Genomic DNA, 23,345 nt, shown 5'->3' with positions numbered 1-23,345 from the left:
CTTCCACTAGGAGTTCATAGAACATAAATATAGTTATTCCAATCATAGGATTTGATTTTGGAAGAGACCTTAGATATCATCTTGTCCAACTGTCTCATTTTACCAGTAAAGAAATGGAGGCCCAGAGAGCTAAAGTGACTTAGTTCAGTATTCAGTATGACTAATCCTCTTGGAGTTTCATCTGTTATAATTTGAAATATTTTGATTATGAAATTTCAGCTTCTTCTAGTTTTCTTGGTTGTTTTTTCTTTATTAACAGCAAGTTTGTTTAACCAGTTTCCCAAGTGTCCAAGGTGCTGCATTGGGTATCACATAAAACAAATAGCTATAGCTATGGGGTTTTTTTGTTTGTTTTTTGTTTGTTTTTTCCTTTAGAAGGTTACATTCTAATTTGGCTTCTTTGAATTTCATTTGGATTGTACCATTATTTGCCTCCTTTAAAAATAGTGGCTAGATGTATTTCAGCAGCTACCATGTATACATTTACTATGGTTTCTGTAATGCATCAAAAATGTAGAAACCAAAAGCAAAATATTGCAAAGGAGTCACTCTCTTGCCCTGTGTTTCAGAGTCTCTTCCAAACATAGCAGAGATGACATGGATAGTAATTATACTTAAGGGGATTTTCCATCACTCTGGGTTCATAGAATTGGAAATAACTCAAGAGAGATGATCTCCTCTGGGCACTTGCATTAAGAAAAATGAACGCCTATGCCTTCCAGGAAAGATGATACTCAACTTCACAACATCACTCAGTAATTTAAAGTAATTTAAGTAATTTTAAGTGCCTACTATATACTAATCCTGTACTAAATTCTAGAGATAAAAAGGGAAGAAAAACGATCCCTGTTGTCAAAGAATCTAATAGTGAAGATAATATACAAAGAACTGTGTATAAACAGGATATATACAAAATATAGTTTAGATTTTGCCACTAATTAGCTATGTTGTATGACTGAGGAAATCATTTCAGCTCTTTAGATTTCATGTTCTTATTCTAATAGATCAATAAATTTATCTGGAACTCTTCTAATTCTAATGTTACATGATTCCAAGCCCCTTCCAATGCCCAAAGAAAAGTGAGTAGTCTCAGAGAAAAGAAATCATAAAGATTAAGGAGGATTAAGGAGGACTGTGTAGACCATTGCAGTGTTTTATCATTCTAACAATCAAATCAAAACAAGCAAATTTATTTCCTCCATCCTATGGAAATCTCTCCTGGTTTAATATAAATAAGCTTTCCCCCTTCTGCTCCATTTTCTTTGGGTATCAGAAGAGGCTAGAATCATATAACATTAGAATTAGAATGGTTCTAGACTAATTTATAAATTTGTTAAAATAAGAACATGAAATCTAGAGAAGTGAAAGATTTCCCTAGTCATATAACATAGCTAATTAGTGACAAACTCTAAACTAGAGTCCAGGTCTCCTAATTCCCAGTCCAGGATTTTTTTTTTTTACTCAAAATATCATCTTTCTTGACATGCATCTCACTTAAAAACTTTTTAATCCCTTTAATTTTTCTTCATAGGCCATTTTTATTTTTAATGATTTCTATTACTTTCGTCTGTACTTTCATCCATTTCCCTATATCAGTTTAAAATCATGATAATCAGAATTGAATATATCATTCTCATAATGATTTAATGCCATGTTCAGTGTGTGGGTTACTTTTTAAGTCTTTAAATGTCAAAAAATTTTAATAGGTCTCAGAATAATGTTGGCTTTTTTTTTTCTAAAAGTCCATCTTCCTAACTTGATCATTTTATAGCCAATTTCCATATCTTTTTCTCTTTTACTTGTGTCAATCTTTTTTAAAACTGATGCTGTGTTGTCTGGTTTGGGTTCCTAAATATTCATCCCAGTTTTTAACTCTATTGGGATTCATGTTATATTTAGAACATTAATTTTTTTGTTTCTTTTTTTCTTTATTTCTTTAAAACTAAATGCAAAGATAAGGAAAAGATAGAAAAAGAAAGACATAAAAGGAAAATAAAAATAAAACAAAATATTGTCATGTGCTCAGCAGAACATCAGGGAAGACTTAAAATATGTAACAATAAATTTCCATTTCAAGAAAGTCTAAATAATAATAGTGGATATTATATGTTCATGACTATCCATCTTTATTTTCTTTATTTTGCTTCCTTGTAGATTATTTCTTTGTTCGCTGTGTATTTTTATTTTATTCTTTTTTTCTCTCTTTTATCGCCTCAATCTCTCCCAAGCTACAGTTAAGCACAGGTATATTCACACATACGTATGTATTCATATCCAGATGCATATATAAACATACATATATACTCCTACATGCATACCCACATATTTATATATATATATATGCACATTTGCATATACATGTATTAGACATGCATCTAAAACAATATGGCTGACATCTTGTAGATTTCTTTCTTGATTGAATCCTTCAGTTTGACTTTGTCTAAGATCAGTGATTATTAATAGTCCTATTTTTTTTCCTAATGAATAACACCCCTGATTCTTGTTACAATGTTTGAGTATATATTTAGAACATTTTAAAAGAATTTTTAAATTTCATTTTTCCCCAGAATTTTATTAGTCATAGTACGACTTAAAATACAACAATAAATGCAGAGATTGTATCTTTTCTTTAGATAACATCATTTAAAATACTGCATATAGGACCATATTTTCTCTATAGGTGACAAAATAACTATGGATGCTCATGTTGATGTTTACACCCAATCTGGGTATGCCTTTTACAGATTTTTGTTTTTGTTTTTTGAGTATACCTTTTAAAATTATAATTCGTGAACAAAAATATTGTACTATTTTGTTGCTATATAAATGGATCTTTAGAAAAATTTTCTTTAATTATGGCTTGACCAAGATAATTTAATTTTTGTGATACTAAATAATATCTAGTCTTTTAATAACTACATCTTTTTTCTTATGTAATATTCTAGGTGACCTAGCACAGTAGGTACTTGAAAAATGGAAGGACCTACTTGATTATTTGATTAAGCTTCCTTTTTTCCTTAGAATTCTTATCAGTCACATTATACTGCCACATTTAACTCTCTTTTTATTAATATTTTATATCTATAATCTTGCTACTGATTGAAACTCTTGAATATTCCAATCAGTTAAATCTTGATTTTACCAGTACAGCATCTTTTAGATTTCCTTCTCTCTGCTTATATATCTTTAACCTACTTTAGATTGCAACCAACTCATAATTATTTTTTCTGTCCTCAAATCTCTTTTCTTCATCCTTTTTGAACTCACTTTTCCAATTTCCACTTGTACTTGTCTAAGTCCCCAAAAGGGGACTACTTTACTTAAGAGTTATATGATAGGATCATGCTAAGACTCTGATATTTCTTAATATCATCATTCACAAGACCTCGTGAGTGTTTCTCCATTACTGATTGAACAGTTGATATTAACTTTTAAGTGGCTATTTGCTGAGAAAGTATAGCCAGGACAGTTGTTTTAAAAAAAAAAAAACAGTCCCTCAAACCTGAGAAGAGATAGTTAACTTTTCTCTGGAGAGAATGGACTTGCTTAAAGTGGTTGGTACAAAGTATTCCCTTGATCCAGGTTAGATGTTCCTTCCTGCAAATATAAAAGGTCTGTGGGGAGAAGGGGCTCATACTTGAAATACAATGATACTGAACAGTATACATATGGAATACATAGAGTGGATAGGACTTCTAGACACTGTGAATGAAGTTTTTATTTTGAGTTCCAAATTCTTTCTTATTCTACCATTTCTCCTCCCATTGAGAAGGTTAAAAATAAATTACCTATTACACATATGAAATCATATATATTTCCATGCTAGCTGTATTGTTTTTCTTTTTTAAGCAAGGGAAATAAAAAATGTGATTCAATTTACATTCTGAGTCTATCAGTTCACTATTTGCAGGTATAACATTTTTCATTATGGAGCTGTGAAGGATCATTGTATTGTTCAGAGTTGCTAAGTTTTTCACAGTTGATTATTATCAATATTGCTGTTATTTTGTACGTAGTTCTCCTAGTTCTGCTCATTGAACTTTGCATCAGTTTATGTAAATCTTCCCAGATTTTCCTGAAACCATCCATTTCATAATTTCTAGTAGCACAGTGGTATTCCATCACATTCAGATACCGTAACTTCTTCAGTTATTAACCAAATGATGGCCTTCCTCTCAATTTCTAGTTCTTTGAAATCACAAGAAGTGCTGCTATAAATATTTTTTTTTCTCTATGTCATTTTCCTTTTTCTTTGTTCTCCTTGGGGTATATACCTAGCAGCATTGTTTCTGGGTCAAGGGATATGCACAGTTTTATTGTCCTTTGGGAATGGTTTCAAATTATTTACCAGAATAATTGGACTAGTTCACAGCTCTACCAACAGTGCATTTGTGTACCAATTCTCCCACATGCCCTAGCATAGTCATTTTATGTTTTCTTAAGCAGGTATGTAAGTCCGCTTTTTACTGCTACATGCCCACATTACATTTGTTGGTTGTGTGGGAATACTAGGAAACAAAAATGTAGAAGAGAAGTATGTATGTATATATACAAATATATATCACATATATTCCTATTTTCACATTGTCTTCTTCATTAGATTGTAAATATCTTGAGGGGAGGGGCCATTTTTGCCTTTTTTTGCGTCTCCAATATTTAGTATGGCAACTGGCACAAAACCACCATTTAATAAATGCTTCTTGATTTTTATTGATTGTATCTTTGAAGGGCATGTCCCATATTGACAAAAAAGAATTCATCAGATAACTAACATTTACATAACTTTTTAAGGTTTACAGGGTGCTTTTACACATTTCTTATTTGCTTTTGATAACAACGCTGTTGTGAAGGTAGGTATTTATATTATTCTCATTTTATAGAGGTGGGAATTAAGGTTTAGAAACATTAAGTGACTTGCCAAGATGACACAGCTAGTGATACAATAATCCTGAGACAGTAATTATTATTATCGTTTCCATTTTACAGACCAAGAAACTAAGTCTGGAAAGTGCTTAGATCACATTGCTAATAAGTGTTTGAAGCAAAATTCAAATTCTGGTTTTCCTGACACCAAGTAGTTCTTGAGCCACTTGAGACAGCTGGCTGTCTTTTCCCTCCTCAAGATCCACATTAGGACTGAAATAAAAAGGAAAAATCTGTTCTATTCTTAGCTGCTACCAATTTAAGAGTAGTCAGGAGCCAGGTTTTTCTCGCTTCAACTGGAATTTTTCCTCTCACCCGCATGAATCAATTTGGGGATGAAGAACATGGATTTGAAGTTCCACTTTACCATAATCTTGAGCAAGTCACCTCCTTAATGTGAAACTTTGTTTCTCTCCCTGGGTGTCAAAATTGGTTGTTTCCATTCCCGTTTCGCACTTTTAAGGCTGTATACAAATGAATTTTGGTACTCTAAAAGCCTGAAACGTCCTGCCATGTGCTCCAGCATACCCAGTTGAGGCTACTTCTCACAGGACGTGATGTCACCTCATCACGCCCCTCCCCCACACGTTCCAAGGGTCGGGTCGCCTGGGAAGGGTCTTTGTTGTGGGTTGTAGTCTCCAGAGAGGGCTTTCAACTCTGGCTGTTGGCTGGGCTTGGGGACCAAGATTAAACGAAGGTCGACTTCGCTAATTTCTCATTGCTTTAACCTTGATTGGTTCAGAAGTCAAAGTATTAGAATTGTGATTCGTGAAGCAGGCGAATTATCTGGTGAGGGGCTAGGAATAGTGCTCCTTGGGGAGGGAAAGAGGAGCTCAACTACGGCTTTCTAGAGCAGGAAAAGTAATTGGCAATACAGTCATGTGGAAGGCAAATCATCAGTTCTAGACCTGGTTTGCAAAGTGCTGGCTTCCATTTAATCCATTACTTTAAACCACTGTTTCTCGACCATCGTGGCTTTGTGATGCTGGGTAAGTGATTTAATTTCTCTAAGACTGAAATTCATGGGGTTGTGGTCCATCTGCAATGGAAGAAAAAATTTTCCTTTAAGACAAATTTTCTATGACATGAAATCACAAGTTCTCCCCACTCCCTTTGAAAAATAAAGAGGATAAGGGATAAGTGTTAGATTCAAAAAAAAAGGAAAAATATATAGTCCCTGTTCTTAAGAAACTTGATTTTAGTAGGGAGAAACATTATGTAAACAGGAATGGATAATAATAGTCTCTAGCATGTGTATATTTATACTTATTTTATATTTGTATATTGTATATATATATGTGCATATATGTATACATATATACACATAATATACATATACACATATGTATGATATTTTACATATACATATATGTATGGTGTATATTATATATACATCATAGAAAACTTTAAGGTTTGCAGAATACATAAATATCTCATTTTATCTTTACAACAACTTTGAGAGGTAAGTGCCATTATTTTCCATTTTACAGATGAGGAAATTGAGGCAGATACTGACTTGCCCAGGGGTTGTCTAGCTACCAAGTCTGAGTCAATATTTGAACAGTAGTCATCCAACTCAATCCATCTCTCTATGTCCCTAGCTCTAAATCTATCTGTCATTTATCTATCAGTCCATTCAATCTACCTACCTAATTTAATCCACCTCTATTTATCTACTTACCTATCTTTCTATCCATTTATCAATATAGCTACCTACCTATCTAATCTAATTCAGTATCTCTACCTGTAGAGGGCTGAACTCTGGAGAAGTAGACTTGAAACAAGTATATATAAATCCATCATCATGGGACATATTACACAAATAGTAATATATTACAGGCTACTAGTGATATAACAAATAACATGAATCAACATGAGGAATTATACATGTCCATAAGTCCTAGAAATAGTTGAAAACCAATCTATTGTCCATTACTTCATGTGTCAGGGAATCCAATGATTCCTGCAAGTTTTGAAGTCCTGTCTCAGTCTTATGACTCGGGGAATCCAAGGATTCCTGAGGGTTTTTAAGTCCTACATCAATCATATCATCTACCCATTTCTATTTTTCTCCCTACTTAACTGTCTCTGGAATGTCTGTCAAGATCTAGTTCTAGGCATAGATATAGATGGATATCAACAGACTTTACTGGTAATAGTTTGTGATGTTTATTAAAATGTCTGCCTATAGTTTATTGGTTTTCAAATGTTATATTCAAACTCATATATATGCATATGTAACTTCCATACATGACACATATGAGCATATACCTGATGTGTTCATATACGTATATATGAGAAGTTGAGAGAGAGTGAACTAATTTAAACAAAGTCAGAAAAGGCTTCTTTCTCTTGGGATATTACGTATAAACTTAACCTTGAAGTAAGTTAAGGAGTTAAAAGAAATAAGGACTGAAGGGGATGTATTCTGAATTTGGGCAGTGCAGGAGTTTGGGGAACAGTTAGTTTGTGCTGGAACTAGAGTGTCCCTAAAGGGAGATAACAGATGCCCAGTTGGATGCCTACTATGGAACCTGTGGAATGTTATAAAAATAAGACTTGTATGTAGCATGTTGGCTTGACAACAGAGGTATCCGACACATAGTCTACAGTGAGTGCAGCCTGAACCAAATTAAAATGTAATGAATGGGGAAGTATTTAGCAAAATAAATAAAAATACAATAAAACATTGATAATAGTATTTTTATAATCATATATAATACTTATAATAGTAGTGTAAGGCATCATACAGTCCATCAAGATTTTTATGTACACATATTAATGGCCTCCATTTCTCTTTGAATTTGACATCATTGATCCATAAAGTTTTAAGAAGGCATAGACAAGGATCACTGAAAGGTAGAAAAGTTATATATTGGTTGATGTTTGCCATATTGGATGAGTTATATACATATATGAGATTTCAGATCCATTGAAATATTTATAGTTTACAAAGTAAAAGCCATTAATTGAGATTATTACTCCGAAGTCTGCAATTCTTTTCAAGGTAGCTTGAGATTTCATTAGCTTTTTTTTTTAAGCTTCTGCATCTCACTGTTGAGTCTTATTGATTTTATGATCCAGTAAACTCTAGGTATTTTAAGTGAAGATTTCTCCTATTCTAATTCTACATGTAAGCTATTGATTTTTTGAAACTTTTTGCAGTACTTTATATTTATCCCTATTAGATTTTATCTTGTTTTAGATTTAATAGTTATTAGACAAAGATTTGTTCCTTGTGAGCTAATTTTGCGCCCTGATTCCTTCACTCATTCTGTTAACTGACTCTCCTGGGTTTGTATGGTCTTTATATTCTCATCCACACTATTGGAAAAAAAATACCAACAAAGAGCTGAAAGATATATCATCAGAGGCTTAGGTTTATGTTGAATCATTAATCAATACTTCTTGGAAATTATTGTTTAATCAGCTATCAATCTAACAAAATTTAATTCTCATACAGCTCAGTTTTCTATCTTGTCCATATGAGTAGATTAAAACATTTTAATCAAATGCCTTATTAAAATCATACCACTCCATGAATATAGGTTTCCTTGATCTAGTAACCATTTAGCTTTTCCCAAGGGAAATGTTATTTTGCTATGACTTTTTTCTTGTTCAATGTTCTACTTTTATAGGTACTCACAGGGCAACCATTTACTATTTCACTCTGGATTTTTTCCCCCCAGGAATAACTATAAGTTTATTTGAGAAAAACTTTTTTTTCACCTTTTAAAAATTCAGAGTCAATTGTTTTTTCTTGATATTCTGGAACCTTTGCAACTAACTTTTCTCTCAAACAATAAGCAGAGCTACGGTTGCTTTTTGATTTCCATTATATGTAACTATACTCTCTTTTTTCATACCTTATTGATACTCATTAATTAGAAACTTCCTGGGTCTAGGAGAGGCCAGGACTTTGCAGCTGAGCTACCTATAGCTGTTTTTATCATTTGTCAGTTATTGCTTTTATTGTTCAAAACTAAAATATTCCAAGCAGTTAATCAAGTTCTGAACCTTCATAGCTCTTTTCTTCTCCTATGCCCTGCCTGAGGCCATTCCCAAGTTCTGCCCTCATAGCTCTGCTCTTAGCTCTTATTTCTTTATATTTTCTTTGTATTTTCTCCCTTCAGTAATCCCTTTACATTGATGATGCTCAAATATATACAAGGATATCTTGGAGATATTAAGGATTCTGTTCTAGACCACCATAATAAAGCAGATATCTTAGTACCATAAGTCATACAAATTTGGAATTATGCCAAAGGGTTATCAAATTGTGCATACCCTTTAATCCAGCAGTATCTCTACTGCGCCTGTATCCCAGAGAGATCATTAAAACCAAAGAAAAGGACTCAGATGTCAAAAATGTTTGTGGCAGGCCTTTTTGAAGTGGCAAGAAAATGGAAGCTGAATGGATGCCCATCAGTTGGAGAATGGCTGTATAAGTTATGATTTTTGAATGTTATGGAATATTATTGTTCTGTAAGAAACCATCAACAGGATGATTTCAGAGAAGCCTGGAGAGACTTACATGATCTGATGTTCAGTGAAGTAATAAAATTAAGGTAACATTATACACAGCAACAACAAGATTATGTGATGATCAATTTTGATGGACATAGCTCTTTTCAACAATGAGATAATTCAGGTCAGTTTCAATTGACTTGTGATGGAGAAAGCCATCTGCATCCAGAAAAAGGATAATGGGAACTGAATGTGGATCATAGTATTTTCAATTTTTGTTGTTGTTTGCTGGGTTTTTTCTTTGTCATTTTTTTCCTTGTTTATGTGATTTTTCTTGTGCAGCAATTTAGAAGAATTGCACATTTAATCTATATTGGAGTACTTGCTGTCTAAGGGAGTAGGGTAAGGGTAAGGGTGGGAGAAAAATATGAAACACAAGGTTTTGCCAGGGTAAATGTTGAAAACTATTTCTGCATATATTTTGAAAATAAAGAAAAAAGTATTATTAAAATTTTAAAAATTGCCTTGTGAATGTTTCCCTGTGCATATAAAAATTATGTTTATGCTACACTATAGTCTAGTAAGTATATAAAAGTATTATGTCTCTCTCTCTCAATATGTATATATATACATATACATTAATTAAAAATATTTTATTGCTAAAATATGCTAATCACCTGAGCCTTCAATGAATTCTAATCTTTTTGCTGGCCAGGTTCTTGCCTCCATGTTGATCACTTTCAGTGGTAGTTGCTAAAGATTGCGGTAGCTGTGGCAATTTCTTAAAATGAGACAATAATGAAGTTTACTGTATCAGCTGGCTCTTTCACTTGAAAACTTAGAGGAAATGGTAAGATCAGTAAGTGGCCTAATTTCAATACAGTTGTATATTTGGAAATAGGAGGACCAGAAGATTAGGAGAAAGACAAGAAAGAGCCAGTCAGTGGAGTAATAAGAATACACACAACATTAAGTTTGCCATTTTATATTAAAGATGCAATTTGTGGTGTCCCAAAACAATGACAATAGTACTATCAAAGATCACTGATCACAGATCACCATAATGTATATAATGATGGTATTATTGTGAGAACTATCAAAATGTCTACAGACAAAAGACGTGAGCACTTGCTATTGGGAAAAAAAAAAAGGTGCTGATAGACTTAGTGTATAGGATTGCTGCAAAACTTCAATTTGTTTAAAAAAAAAAAGAAAAGAAAAAGTAATAGCTCTAGGGTGTAGTAAAGGGAAGCTCAATAAAATGAAGCATATCTGTATCTCCCAAGGTGTCCTTTTTCAACAGCCATTTAGATAGTTCCACTAATAATACTGGAATGCCCTGTAGCACTTTGAACCCTCTGATAACTGAATGTTTGCTGTTAAAAACTTCACTTTTCTATATCTATTAGAATAGCACACTTCTTTTTGGCTTACCTATTCTTGTTTTGTACCAATATTCTTCCAGTTACCTTGGTTGAATCCTCACTTTCCCATTTGATTTATTATTTGCTGCTCCTCAAAATCCAACTAGTCATCAAGTAGTTGTCTTCCTTTTCAATGTTTTCCACTCTCTTCATTTCTATTTTTACTTTTATCACTCAAGTTCAAGCTTTTTTTTTTTAAACTTCATTTCTAAAGCATTTGAATCTATCTACTAATTGAGGTCATTTTCACCAGTCTCTCATGTGGCAAGCCATCCTATGTATTATTTCTAGATTATATTAATAGCCTGATAAATTTAATTCATTCAAATTCTTCAAAACCTATAAAGATTCTTTGTTGCCTATGAAATAAAATCTAAACTTCTTATTTTCACATCTTGAGAATCCTTATACTCTCTTCCTCAACTATGTACCATCCAAACTAGATTGTTCAATTTTCATCACATAGGTGATTTGAATTTTCTCATCTTTTCTCTTTTGACAGTTTCTCCCCTCCTTTTCTGTTTGTAGAAACTGTAACTTAGAACATAGAATCATGGTATCTCCATGGTAAGAGACCTTAGAATTTTGCCTCATTTTCTTCACTGAAATGCAGAAAAAAGGATTTGTTTGGAGTCAAATGAACCTGAGAGTGAGTGGCCTTTGGAATTCCAGGCCAGGGCTCTTTTTCCTGTACTTGGCAATAAACGATTCCACCTGGGAAGGCTTTGAGTCAAGCAACCTCAAGTTTCCTCCTAGCATTTATATTTCTTTGTTTACATTATCATCATTTTTTCTGACGATGCTTTATAAATAATCTATTTTAATATGTTATTGTTGAGTAATTATTCAATTGTGTCCAACTTTGTGACCCCATTTGGTGTTTTATTGGTAAAGAGACTGGAGTAGTTTGCCATTCCCTTTTCTAGCTCATTTTACAAGTGAGGAAACAGAAGCAAACAGGACCTTGTGTGCCCAGGGTCACACAGCTAGTTAGTAGAATTTTCCTGACATCAGGCCTGGCACTCTTCTCTATTTTACCACTTAGCTGCCTCTATTTTTATATACTTCCCCTCATAAATTTTAATACTAATAATTCACATTAATATGAGTTTAAAATTTACAGCCCAGTAATTTGTGCCCATTTTATACATTAATCTGTTATATAACTGAAGTTCAGAGAAGTTTAAAATTTTTTTTCTTCATTTTGAATTTAAATCCAAAATGAAGAAAGAAAAAAAACAGAACATTTTCTTGTACATAGCAGAACACGAGAGAAGTCAATATAAAAATAAGTGTCTATTTCTCAAAAGTCTATATATCTTACATATTGTATCCAAAGCAACATCACTTTTCCATTCTTCCTTCAAGGTGTTTCCTTTTTGTTCTCCAGTGTGTACTTTTTCCTCCTTCCTTTAACCCTCCATTCCCAAAAGACTACAATTAAATGGAAAAATATAAATACATATACACACATAAACATATACATATATACCTACACAAATAAATATGCATATGCATATGTATATATATTTGCCATTTCTTTTTAGGAGGTGGGTAGAACCTTCATAAGTCCAAATCTTTCCACATTTTTTCTAAATCAGTCAGCTCATCATTTCTTACATCACAATCATATGCTATGTAAGAGATTCTCTATGAAAATCTGTCCCAATTTTCTGCTTTCCTTCTAATTGAGTCTCAGAAGATTTAAAAGATTATTTCGGTAGAGCACTGGATCTGGATATGTAACTCTGGGTATATTAAACTCTGCCTCAGATTTCTCAAATATAAGATGGAGGTATAACCACTTCCCGTGGATGGTAGAAGGATAAAATGAGATAATATTTGTAAAATGCTCTATAAATCTTAGTGTGCTTATATGCTACTGACTTTTTGTTGTTGTTACGTTAATTTATTATTATGCTACTTTAAAAAAAATCTCCATAACATCTTTGAAGGCAATACCTAGTGTCATGTTTACCTTTGAATCTCTCACAAGAACAACTGTAAGGTAAGTACAATACCTTGTATTTAACAGTAGCTCAGTATTTGTTGAATTCTGAGATTTAGTCTTCCTGGATAATATTTTTTATAGTTTTGTACCCCCTTTTTTCTCTTTGTTCCTGGTTATGTGACAATCTCTCCTCTTCCTTCGCCTCTCTCTCTCTCTCTCTCTCTCTCTCTCTCTCTCTCTCTCTCTCTCTCTCTCTCTCTCTCTCTACTCTTCCTTCCTCTCTCTCTCTCATCTCCCCCCCCCTCTCTTTTTCTCTTTTTTTGCTAAGTGACTTGCACAGGGTCACATATCCAGGAAGTGTCAAAAGTATCTGAGGCCACATTTGAACTCAGGTCCTACTGACTTCAGGGCTGGTGCTCTACACCAAGTAGCTGCCCCTAATCTCTCTCTTAGAGTATTTTATTTAAATCTGACCTTTACTGTGTAGTCTCTCAATTCAACATCCACTTAGGTTTCTTTACCTGTTCCCTCCCTTTCATTGGTTTTATTTACAATTTTACAGATAGAATTTTATTTTAAGGACTTTTCTTTCACCTTTGACAGACCTCTGGACATCGAATCACACTAATCCTTTCTCATATTTTTTTAAATTTTCACAACATATTGATGAGCCCAAATTAAACTTTTTTTTTTTGCCCAAATGAATCTTTAATATACACTGGGCTATCTGATGCTGCATTATTCAATCACGATATTTGAAAGGTGGGATGGAGCTCCATAAGGCCTTCTAGTCTAATCAATATATAGAAGGAATTCCCATTTTAAAATGCCTAATGTGTTAGCTCCTACAGCAAGATACCCAAATTGAGGGAACCACTTCCATTTCTAGATAATTCTAATTATTAGGAAGACTTTTATGTACATTAAGCCCAAATTTGCTTCTCCAAAGATTCTACCCATTGTATTTATTGCTTGTTTTGTTCAGTTACAGTCTTTAGTACATGCTAATTCTCTAATTGTTTTATGTATAAGTTGTAATCTCTCCAAAATAAAATAAGCCCTGTTGAGCAAAATCCTAAGCAAGGAAAAGGCAGCATTAAAACTTCTGAGTTTTAGATTGAAACCCTATTAAATTTCCATTTCACCTGCTACCCTCAAAGGAAATTTGTGCATTGAGTAGAGTTCTAAACCTGGCATCAAGAAAACCTGAGTTCTAATCCTGCTTCATACACTCAATTAAGAAAGGTATATGGACATTCAAAAGCTATTTTATGAGTAAAATTTTAACAAGTTATGATCTAACTCTTTTTTGAAAAGAGCTTCAAATATCATTGATCAACTATATTAATTTTTATAAACTTTAAAGTCCTCTATAAACATAAGTTCATAACATATATTCTAGGAAGCTTTTTGTACATATCCTCTGTCTCAAACAAAATAATTTGACTTGGAAGCCTCTATGCTTTCTTCTAGCCTTCCAAGTCTGGGTTCCTGTGATTCTAACTAGAAATTTAGGTGCTGTGAAAATTAAATTTTTTCCCCACTGATACTACTTTTCTGAAAGGAAGTAAAGAAAGTAAAGTAAAATTTGGAGTGAATTACACATGTATTGTTGGTGGAGAGTGAAATGATCTAACTGTTCTGGAGAGCAATTTGGAATTATGCCCAAAGGGCACATGCCCTTTGATCCAGCAGTGTCTCTACTGGATCTTTATCTCAAAGAGATCATAAAGAAGGAAAAGGATCCAAATGTGCAAAAATGCTGGTAGCAGCTCTTTTTGTGGTGGCAAAAGATTGGAAAATGAGTGTATGATGATCAGTTGGGGAGTATTATTGTTCTATGAGAATTGATGAACTAGCTGATTTTAGAAAGGTCTGGAAAGATTTACACAAACTGATGCTAAGTGAACAAACAGAACCAGGAAAACATTGTTCACAGCAACAGCAAGATTATGCGATGATCAACTGTCATAGATTTGTTTCTTCTCAGTGGTTCAGTGATCCAAGGTGATCCCAATAGACTTTGGATAGAAAATGCTTTCTGCATCCAGAGAGAGAACTATGGAGAACATGTTATGTTCACTTTTTTCTTTTTCTTCTGTTTTTTTTTCTCTTATGATTTTTTTCCCCTTTTGTTTCAACTTTTCTCTCCCAACATGCTTCATAAGGAAATATGTGGGAAAAATGGATGTACATGTGTATCCTTTACCCAAATGTTGTTTTTTATGTGTAACTGGGGAAAATGAAATTTTTAAAAATAGCAATTGGAAAAAAATAAACATTAAAAAAAGAAAAGACAGGGCAGCTAGGTAGTGCAATGGATAGAGTGCCAGTCCTGAAGTCAGGAGGGCCTGAGTTCAAATCTAATCTCAGACACAACACTTCCTAGCTCTGTGACCCTGGGCAAGTCACTTAACCCTAATCGCCTCAGCAAAAAAAAAACAAACCCAAAAAACCAAACCAAAACAAAAAAAACACTATGAATGTATTTATACATAAGAGATTCTATTCATCCACTGTTTTCATTCTTAAGAGTAAAGATACTTAAGCCATGGATATGAAGAAAAATGTGTTTAGAAGAAGGGTTTCTCACCCTAGACAAATGGATTTAGATGCCTTGCAGTACAAAATCAAACAGAGGAATTTATTTATGCAAAAAGATGATATAAGCGACCAAGTTCAACTACCAGTAAGACATTTTTCTTTTTAAAATTTATTGTAATTATTGCTATAGTTCAAGAATTTTATAACTTTTTATTACACAATTTAATACTTAAAAGAAAAATTATAGACTAAAATATAAAGACATATATTTTAATGCAAAGAGTCCATTATAATTTAACTGAAATATTTAGAAATTAAAATCCTAAGTGTTAGTATGATTTCCTGATTTGTTGCAATGTAAATTTAAAAAAAAATAAGTTTGTTTCAATATAAATAAAAAGAACAATGGGAAGGGAAGGGAAGGACTTTTCTCAAGGATCAGCCTGTTGGATTAATTTACTCTATTTTTCTGAATAGTAGTACTTTATTAGAATAGTTGTAGAACTGCTTATAGTAAACACATTTAAGTTAATGATTATATGTTAATATTGTCCATATGTTATGGGCTTAGATATGTATGCTTATTTAACAAGACAGTAATGTTCTCAATAGTGTATTCTAACTTTAAAGTAGTTTATCAGCTTAAAATTTTTGTGAAACTTTTTCATTGAAAGCAATATTACTGAGAAGAATGAAATTTTTTTTTAAATTTGCTTTCAAAGAAACACAGGAACTAGAATGAAAGGAACCCAAGAAGCCATGTAGTCCAGTTTAGACCTGATTAAGAATCCTGTTTTCATTCCTTCCAATTTTAAGTCTTTAAACAGGAGCTGCTTGACTCCTTAAGAGCCCTCTCTATAATAAGGGAACCTATTTTTCTTTTGGATACCTCTGTTCAGAAATTTTGCCTTATTTCATGCCTAAATCTGCTTTTTATTAGGTTTTCCCATTTTGTTTCTGGTTCTACCCTTGGAGTTCAGAGTCAACTTCCCTTTATATGTGACAACTCTTAAGTCTTTTCTCTTCAAGCTAAACATAGCCTGATATATTTTTTTTTTTCTGTGTGTGTTTTTTTTAATTGTGTTTTTTTTCTGGTTATATATGCATATTAATTCTTAATACATATTTCTTTATCAGTTATGTTGGGAAAGAAAAATCAGAACAAAAGGGGAAAAGTATGTGATGAAAAAAACAGAAGAAAAAGGAAAAAAAAGGGAAACATTTAGAATATGTTGATTCTGAGAAGAACCTTGTCTTTCATAGTTGATCATCACACAGTCTTAACCATTACTGTGTACATTATATTTCTAGTTTTGCTCAGCATTGTTCATGCAAATCTTTCCAGGACTTTCTAAAGTCAGTTTGTTCATCAGTTTTATAGAACAAAAATATTCTATTACTTTCACATACCATAACTTATTCAGCTATTCCTCAATTGATGAGCATCTATTCACTGTAATTCTTTGCCACCACAAAAACAGCTGCTACAAACATTTTTGCATAGGTGGATCCTTTTCCTTCTTTTATGATTTCTTTGCTATACAGGCCCAATAGAGACATTGCTGAATCAAAGAATATGCATAGTTTAGTTGCCCTTTGGGCATAATTCCAAATTGCTCTCCAGAATGACTGTATCATTTCATAACTCCACCATTAGTGCATTAGTGTGCCAGGTTTCCCACAGCTCCTCCAATATTTATAATTATCTTTTTCTGTCATTTTAGCCAACTTGAGAGAGATGATAACTCAGAGTTGTTTTAATTTGTATTTCTCTAAAAAATAGTGATTTATAGCATTTTAATTTGATTGTAGATGGCTTTAATTTCATCAATTGAATATTGTCTGTTCATATCCTTTGACCATTTATCAATTGAGTAATGACTATCTTAAAACTTTGGCTCATTAATATGTATTAGAAATGAGGCCTTTATCAGAAACACTAGTTGTAAAAATTTTCTCCTGGCTTTTTACTTCACTTTTAATCTTCTTTATGTTGTTCTTTTTTCTATAAAACCTTTTTTAATTTAATATAATTAAAGTTGTCCATTTTGCATTTCATAATGTTTTTTGCTCATAAATTCCTCCCTTCTCCAAAGATCTGATAGATAAAAATCATTCCTTGCTCTCCTAATTTGCTTGCGGAATCACCTTTAACACCTAAATCATGTACCCATTTTGACCTTATTTTGGTTTGAGATAGGCAGTTTTTGACATATTATTTTCCTGTTTTCCCAACAACTTCTGTGTAATAGTAAGTTCTTATCCCAGATGGTGTTTCAGTGTTTATCAAACACTACTAGATTATTATGGTCATTGATTATTGTGTCATGCATATTTAATCTATTCCACTGATCCACCACTCTATTTCTTAGCAAATACCAAATAGTTTTGATGATTGCTGCTTTAGAATAGAGTTTTAGATCTGATACTGCTAAGCTACCCATTCTTTGTATTTTTAAAATTAATTCCCTTGTTATTCCTTTCCTTTTGTTCTTCCAAGTTAATTTTGTTATTTTTTTCTAGGTCTATAAAATAATTTTTGGCAGTTTGATTAGTATGACACTGAACACATATATCACATTAGTCAGAATTGTCATTTTTATTATATTAGCTCTGATTACCCATGAGCAATTGATATTTTTCCAGTTGTTTAGATCTAATTTTATTTGTTATTGTGTTCATATAGTTCCTGGGTTTGTCTTGGCAGGTAGACACCCAAATATTTTATTTTGTCTACAGTTATTTAATTTTATTTTTTTTCATTCTTTTTAAAATTAATTTTATAATTATAACATTTTTTGACAGTACATATGCATAGGTAAATTTTTTTTACAACATTATCCTTTGTACTCCCTTCTGTTCCGAATTTTTCCCCTCCTTCCCTCCACCCCCTCCCCTAGATGGCAGGCATTCCCATACATATTAAATATCTTATAGTATATCCTAGATACTTGTGCAGAACCTAATTTTTTTGTTGTTGTTGTTGCAAAGGAAGAATTGTATTTGAAAGGTAAAAATAATCTGGGAAGAAAAACAAAAAAAATTGCTCATAGTTTACACTCATTTCCCAGTGTTCCTTTTCTGGGTATAGCTGATTCTGTCCATCATTGATCAATTAGAATTGGATTAGCTCTTCTCTAAGTTGAAGATAATCCACTTCCATCAGAATACATCCTCATACAGTATCATTGTTGAAGTGTATAATGATCTCCTAGTTCTGTTCATTTCACTCATCATCAGTTGATGTAAGTCTCTCCAAGCCTCTCTGTATTCCTCCTGTTGGTCATTTCTTACAGAACAATAATATTCCATAGCCTTCATATACCATAATTTACCCAACCATTCTCCAACTGATGGACATCCATTCATTTTCCAGTTTCTAGCCACTACAAAAAGGGCTGCCACAAACATTTTGGCACATACAGGTCCCTTTCCCTTCTTTAGTATTTCCTTGGGATATAAGCCCAGTAGTAGCACTGCTGGGTCAAAGGGTATATGCACAGTTTGATAACTTTTTGAGCATAGTTCCAAATTGCTCTCCAGAATGGTTGGATTCTTTCACAACTCCACCAACAATGTATCAGTGTCCCAGTTTTCCCACATCCCCTCCAACATTCATCGTTATTTGTTCCTGTCAATCTGACAGGTGTGTAGTGGTATCTCAGAGTTGTCTTAATTTGCATTTCTCTGATCAATAATGATTTGGAACACTCTTTCATATGAGTGGAAATAGTTTTAATTTCATCATCTGAAAATTGTCTGTTCATATCCTTTGACCATTTATCAATTGGAGAATGGCTTGATTTCTTATAAATTAAAGTCAATACTCTGTATATTTTGGAGATGAGGCCTTTATCAGAACCTTTAACTGTAAAAATGTTTTCCCAATTTGTTACTTCCCTTCTAATCTTGTTTGCATTAGTTTTGTTTGTGCAAAAGCTTTTTAATTTGATGTGATCAAAATTTTCTATTTTGTGATCAATAATGATCTCTAGTTCTCCTTTAGACACAAATTCCTTCTTCCTCCACAAGTCTGAGGTAAACTATCCTATGTCCTCTAATTTATTTATGATCTTGTTCTTTATGCCTAAATCTTGGACCCATTTTGATCTTATCTTAGTATGTGGTGTTAAGTATGGGTCCTCTACAGTTATTTTAAATGGAATTTATCTTTCTATCTCTTGCTGATAAGCTGATAAGCTTTGTCAATTATATATATATATATATATATATATATATAAAGAGAGAGAGAGAGAGAGAGAGAGAGAGAAAGAAATGCTTATGATTTGTGTGGGTTTATTTTATATTATGCAACTTTGCTAAAGCTGTGTATTATTTCCAATAGGTTTTTGGATGATTTTCTAGGATTCTCTTTGTATATCATCATATTATCTGTAAAGAGTGATAGTTTTATCTACTCGTTGCCTATTCTAATTCTTTTATTTTCCTTTTCTTTTAAAAAAAGCTGACCTTTCTAGTACAATATCAAATGACAGTCTCATTATAGTCATTCTCTTGAATGAAATTATTTGTTGTTTGTCCCACTCATTCTTTAGAATTAGATTATTTAATTTTCAATTGGTTTTTATTCTATCTTTTCCTGGCTCTTTATTGAATATAATTTTTATTGCATCATGGTCTGAAAAGGAAGAATTTACTATTTCTGCATTTGATTGTGAGGTTTTTATGTCCTAATACATGGTCAGTTTTTGTGTAGGTGCTGTGTACTACTGAGACAAAGGTGTATTCCTTTATGCCCCTATTCACTTTTCTCCAGAGAGCTAGCATATCTAACTTTTCTAGGATTCTATTAATTTCCTTGTTTTCTTTCTTGTTTATTTTGTGTTCAGGTGTTTCTTATTCTGATAGGAAAAGGTTGAGGTCCCCTACTAATATAATTCTGCTGTCTATTTCTTCCTGTAACTTCTTCTCTAAGAATTTGGATGCTTCACCACTTGGTGTAAATGCATGTAATATCAATACTATTTCATTGACCATGGTACCCTTTAGCAAAATGTAATTTCCTTCCTTATCTCTTTTAATTAGATCTATTTTTACTTTTCTTTATCTGAGATCAGAATTGCTGCCCTACTGGTCTGCTTTGCTACTGAGCCAGGATAGAAGCTCTCCTTTGCTGATCTGCTATGATTAAGACCATCTCATAGGCTTTCCCAGACACTATCTGAGCTAGGCTGAACACCCTTTCACTCCAATGAGACTGATCTTTCTTCAAGTCCTTCCAATCTATCTTGGGCCAAATAGTGGTTTCATTCCATCAGACTCTGTTCAGAGGTTTGGTTTTATGTGATTTTCAAAGGTAACTGGGAAAGCTCGATCAGTTCCTTGGCTTCACTCTATTATCTTGGCTCTGCCTCTGGAATTCCATTGTCTTTTCCTTCAACTGATCCATCTGATCTGATTTCAAGGCTTTACATCCTCTTGTCTGTTATCTTAAGCATGGCTCATCAGACAATCAATAACCTTTCTTAATATCTGGCACATAGAACTAAACACTGTATTACAGTTGTCTAACTCGGTACAACAGGAAGAGCACCTCCCTCATACTGAACTCTGGGGCATTTTGTAATATGGCTTTAGGAGAACATCTCCTCTTTTGACTTTTATATCATAGTATTGACTCATGTTGAGCTCACCATCCTCTGAAACTACTAGAACTTTTTCATATTGGCCAACTAGGAACCTGTTTCTTTAACCTGCATTTGAGAATTTGACTTTCTGTATCCAGGAATACCACTTAACATCATTCCTTTTGCTTTAATTCTTTTCTGTCTGGTTCATCCTTCTACCCTGGCCAGGATTTTCCAGTCAGTTAGCAAAAGACTACAATATTTTTTTTTCTTTTTATGATGTCTTCATGTTGCTCCTCAGCAAGTCATTTAACTAAATCCAAGCCCGCTTCCCCTGTAATTCAATGCTTTAGGCTATTCTATCCACATAAGTCATTACTTTAGTTGTTCTCCTGCAGAGAATCATTGTGTGTATGTGTGTGTGTGTGTGTGTGTGTGTGCGTGCATGCGTGTATGTGTGTATACAATTCATAAATATGTAAAATATATGTATATATATATATACATATATATGTATACACACATATAGATAGATAGATAGATAGATAGATAGATAGATAGATATAGATATATATAGATATATATATAGTTCCAGTACTACTGAAAAGTCTCATTACTGATGGTCAAGAGAGAGAAGCATGAAATCTCCTAGAAATGAGAAATGATTCCCTTGTGAGGTCTGGGGTTTTCCTTAGTTGGCTCTATTCTAGACTGCTAGAGATAGCTTTCTAGAGAGAATGTCTGCAGGACTGGCATTCCTGTTATCAGGAATATGTATGATTCTTCAGGTAACCAGTGGATAGCTAACTTTACATATCCAGGGTTATTAGAAGAACTTCTGCATGCCTCCTAAAGAAATAAAAAAATAACATTAAATCTTTTATAAGGTGTGAATGTATCCTGTACATTTTTAGGAATGTTATTTCATGATACATTCAAAGTATCATGTCCTTTATAAGATTTAAGATGATCTATTTGAAATCTTATAAGATGTAAATACAGTTGTTCCAGTTCTTAAAGCCTGCAATGAGACCTTAAATCGCTTTGTCCCTTTTACTTCATCCTTACATTCTGAAGTATCATCAAAAGAGCTGGTTAAATGCAATTATCTGGGATCACTTCATCAATTCAGTCTGCATTTCCTTTCTCTAAAAGTACTTGCATACAAGTACTGTAATGAAGTACTCTAGATTCCCTTATTCCATTTATTTACAAGATGGTCTTTCTTCTATCCAAGAATAACCTTTCTATGTATCATTCTCCTCTTTATCTTTAATCTTTTTTTTTTATCTACTAGTTTTTACCTCTGACCTTAAAACATTCTCAAGTCTTTTTCATCTTTAGAAAACAAAAATGAATAAATTTGCCCTAGACCTCACAATCCCACCAAATTAGATTCCTATTTTTCCTCCCTTTTTCAGTCAAACTTATTTTTTTAAAAAAGCTATCTACTCTGTTTCCTCCTTCTTACTCCTTAACTTTTTGTAGTCCAGCTCCTGATGTCAACCCTCAACTAAAATAACACTCCAAAGATGCCAATGATAATTGCCAAGTCTTTGCTTAGTCTTCATCATTTTTTAATGCTTTGCTACCATTGACACTGTTGACCATCTTCTCACCTTTGACATTCTTCCTTCTGGGTTTCTGTGATATTCCTATCTTCTGGGTATTCCACCCATCTATCTATTCTTTTTGTTGACTATAAATACAGGTGTGGCTATTTCTCTCTACTTTGCCCTAGGTTCCTTCCTCTCCAACCTTCTTTCTGTCAGCTCAGTGACTTTCATTTCTGTTTTGGCCAGAAACCTTGAGGGTCTTTCACTCCAAGATTCATTCATTCTTTCTTTCTTTCATTCATCTAGATTTTTTTGGACAAGATGAAAAAGGAGATTTTTTTTCTTTTCTTTTGTTTTTTATTAATTTTATAATTATGACATTTTTGACAGTACATATGCATAGGTAATTTTTTACAACATTAACCCTTGTATTCCCTTCTGTTCCGAATTTTCCCCTTCTTCCCTCCACCCCCTCCCCTAGATGGCAGGTATTCCCATAAATATTGAATATGTTATATCTTAGATACAATATATATGTGCAGAACCGAATTTTTTTGGTTGTTGTTGCAAAGGAAGAATTAGATTCAGAAGGTAAAAATAACCTGGAAAGAAAAACAAAAAATGCAAACAGTTTACACTCATTTCCCAGTGTTCCTTCTCTGGGTGTAGCTGATTCTGTCCATCATTGATCAATTGGAATTGAATTAGATCTTCTCTATGTTGAAGATATTCACTTCCATCAGAATACATCCAAAAGAGGAGATTGTTTGCCTCAACTAACTACGTAGCCTTAATCAATGAATAAGTACCACTTCAGTCAAACTGAGACCTGTTGAAAACTTTAACTTATAAAATTCAAGGTCTCCCATTTCATCCAGAACTATTTTTATCC

The 23,345-nt window shown here is 33.0% G+C and overlaps 1 protein-coding gene across 1 annotated transcript in view; it reads left to right on the top strand.

The window, feature by feature from the left end:
* Positions 1-3,568: 3,568 nt before the first annotated feature.
* DNAH14 (dynein axonemal heavy chain 14) overlaps positions 3,569-23,345 on the top strand; it is a 347,573-nt gene continuing 327,796 nt past the window's right edge. The window contains 2 exon segments of the mRNA XM_074264888.1: positions 3,569-5,912; positions 15,299-15,454. Coding sequence (XP_074120989.1) covers positions 15,317-15,454 — 138 coding nt within the window. The 5' untranslated portion in view covers positions 3,569-5,912; positions 15,299-15,316.

The sequence above is a fragment of the Sminthopsis crassicaudata genome, chromosome 4 (genome assembly GCF_048593235.1).
Source record: "Sminthopsis crassicaudata isolate SCR6 chromosome 4, ASM4859323v1, whole genome shotgun sequence".
Taxonomy (NCBI): domain Eukaryota; kingdom Metazoa; phylum Chordata; class Mammalia; order Dasyuromorphia; family Dasyuridae; genus Sminthopsis; species Sminthopsis crassicaudata.
This window is presented reverse-complemented; position numbering and strand designations above follow the sequence as displayed.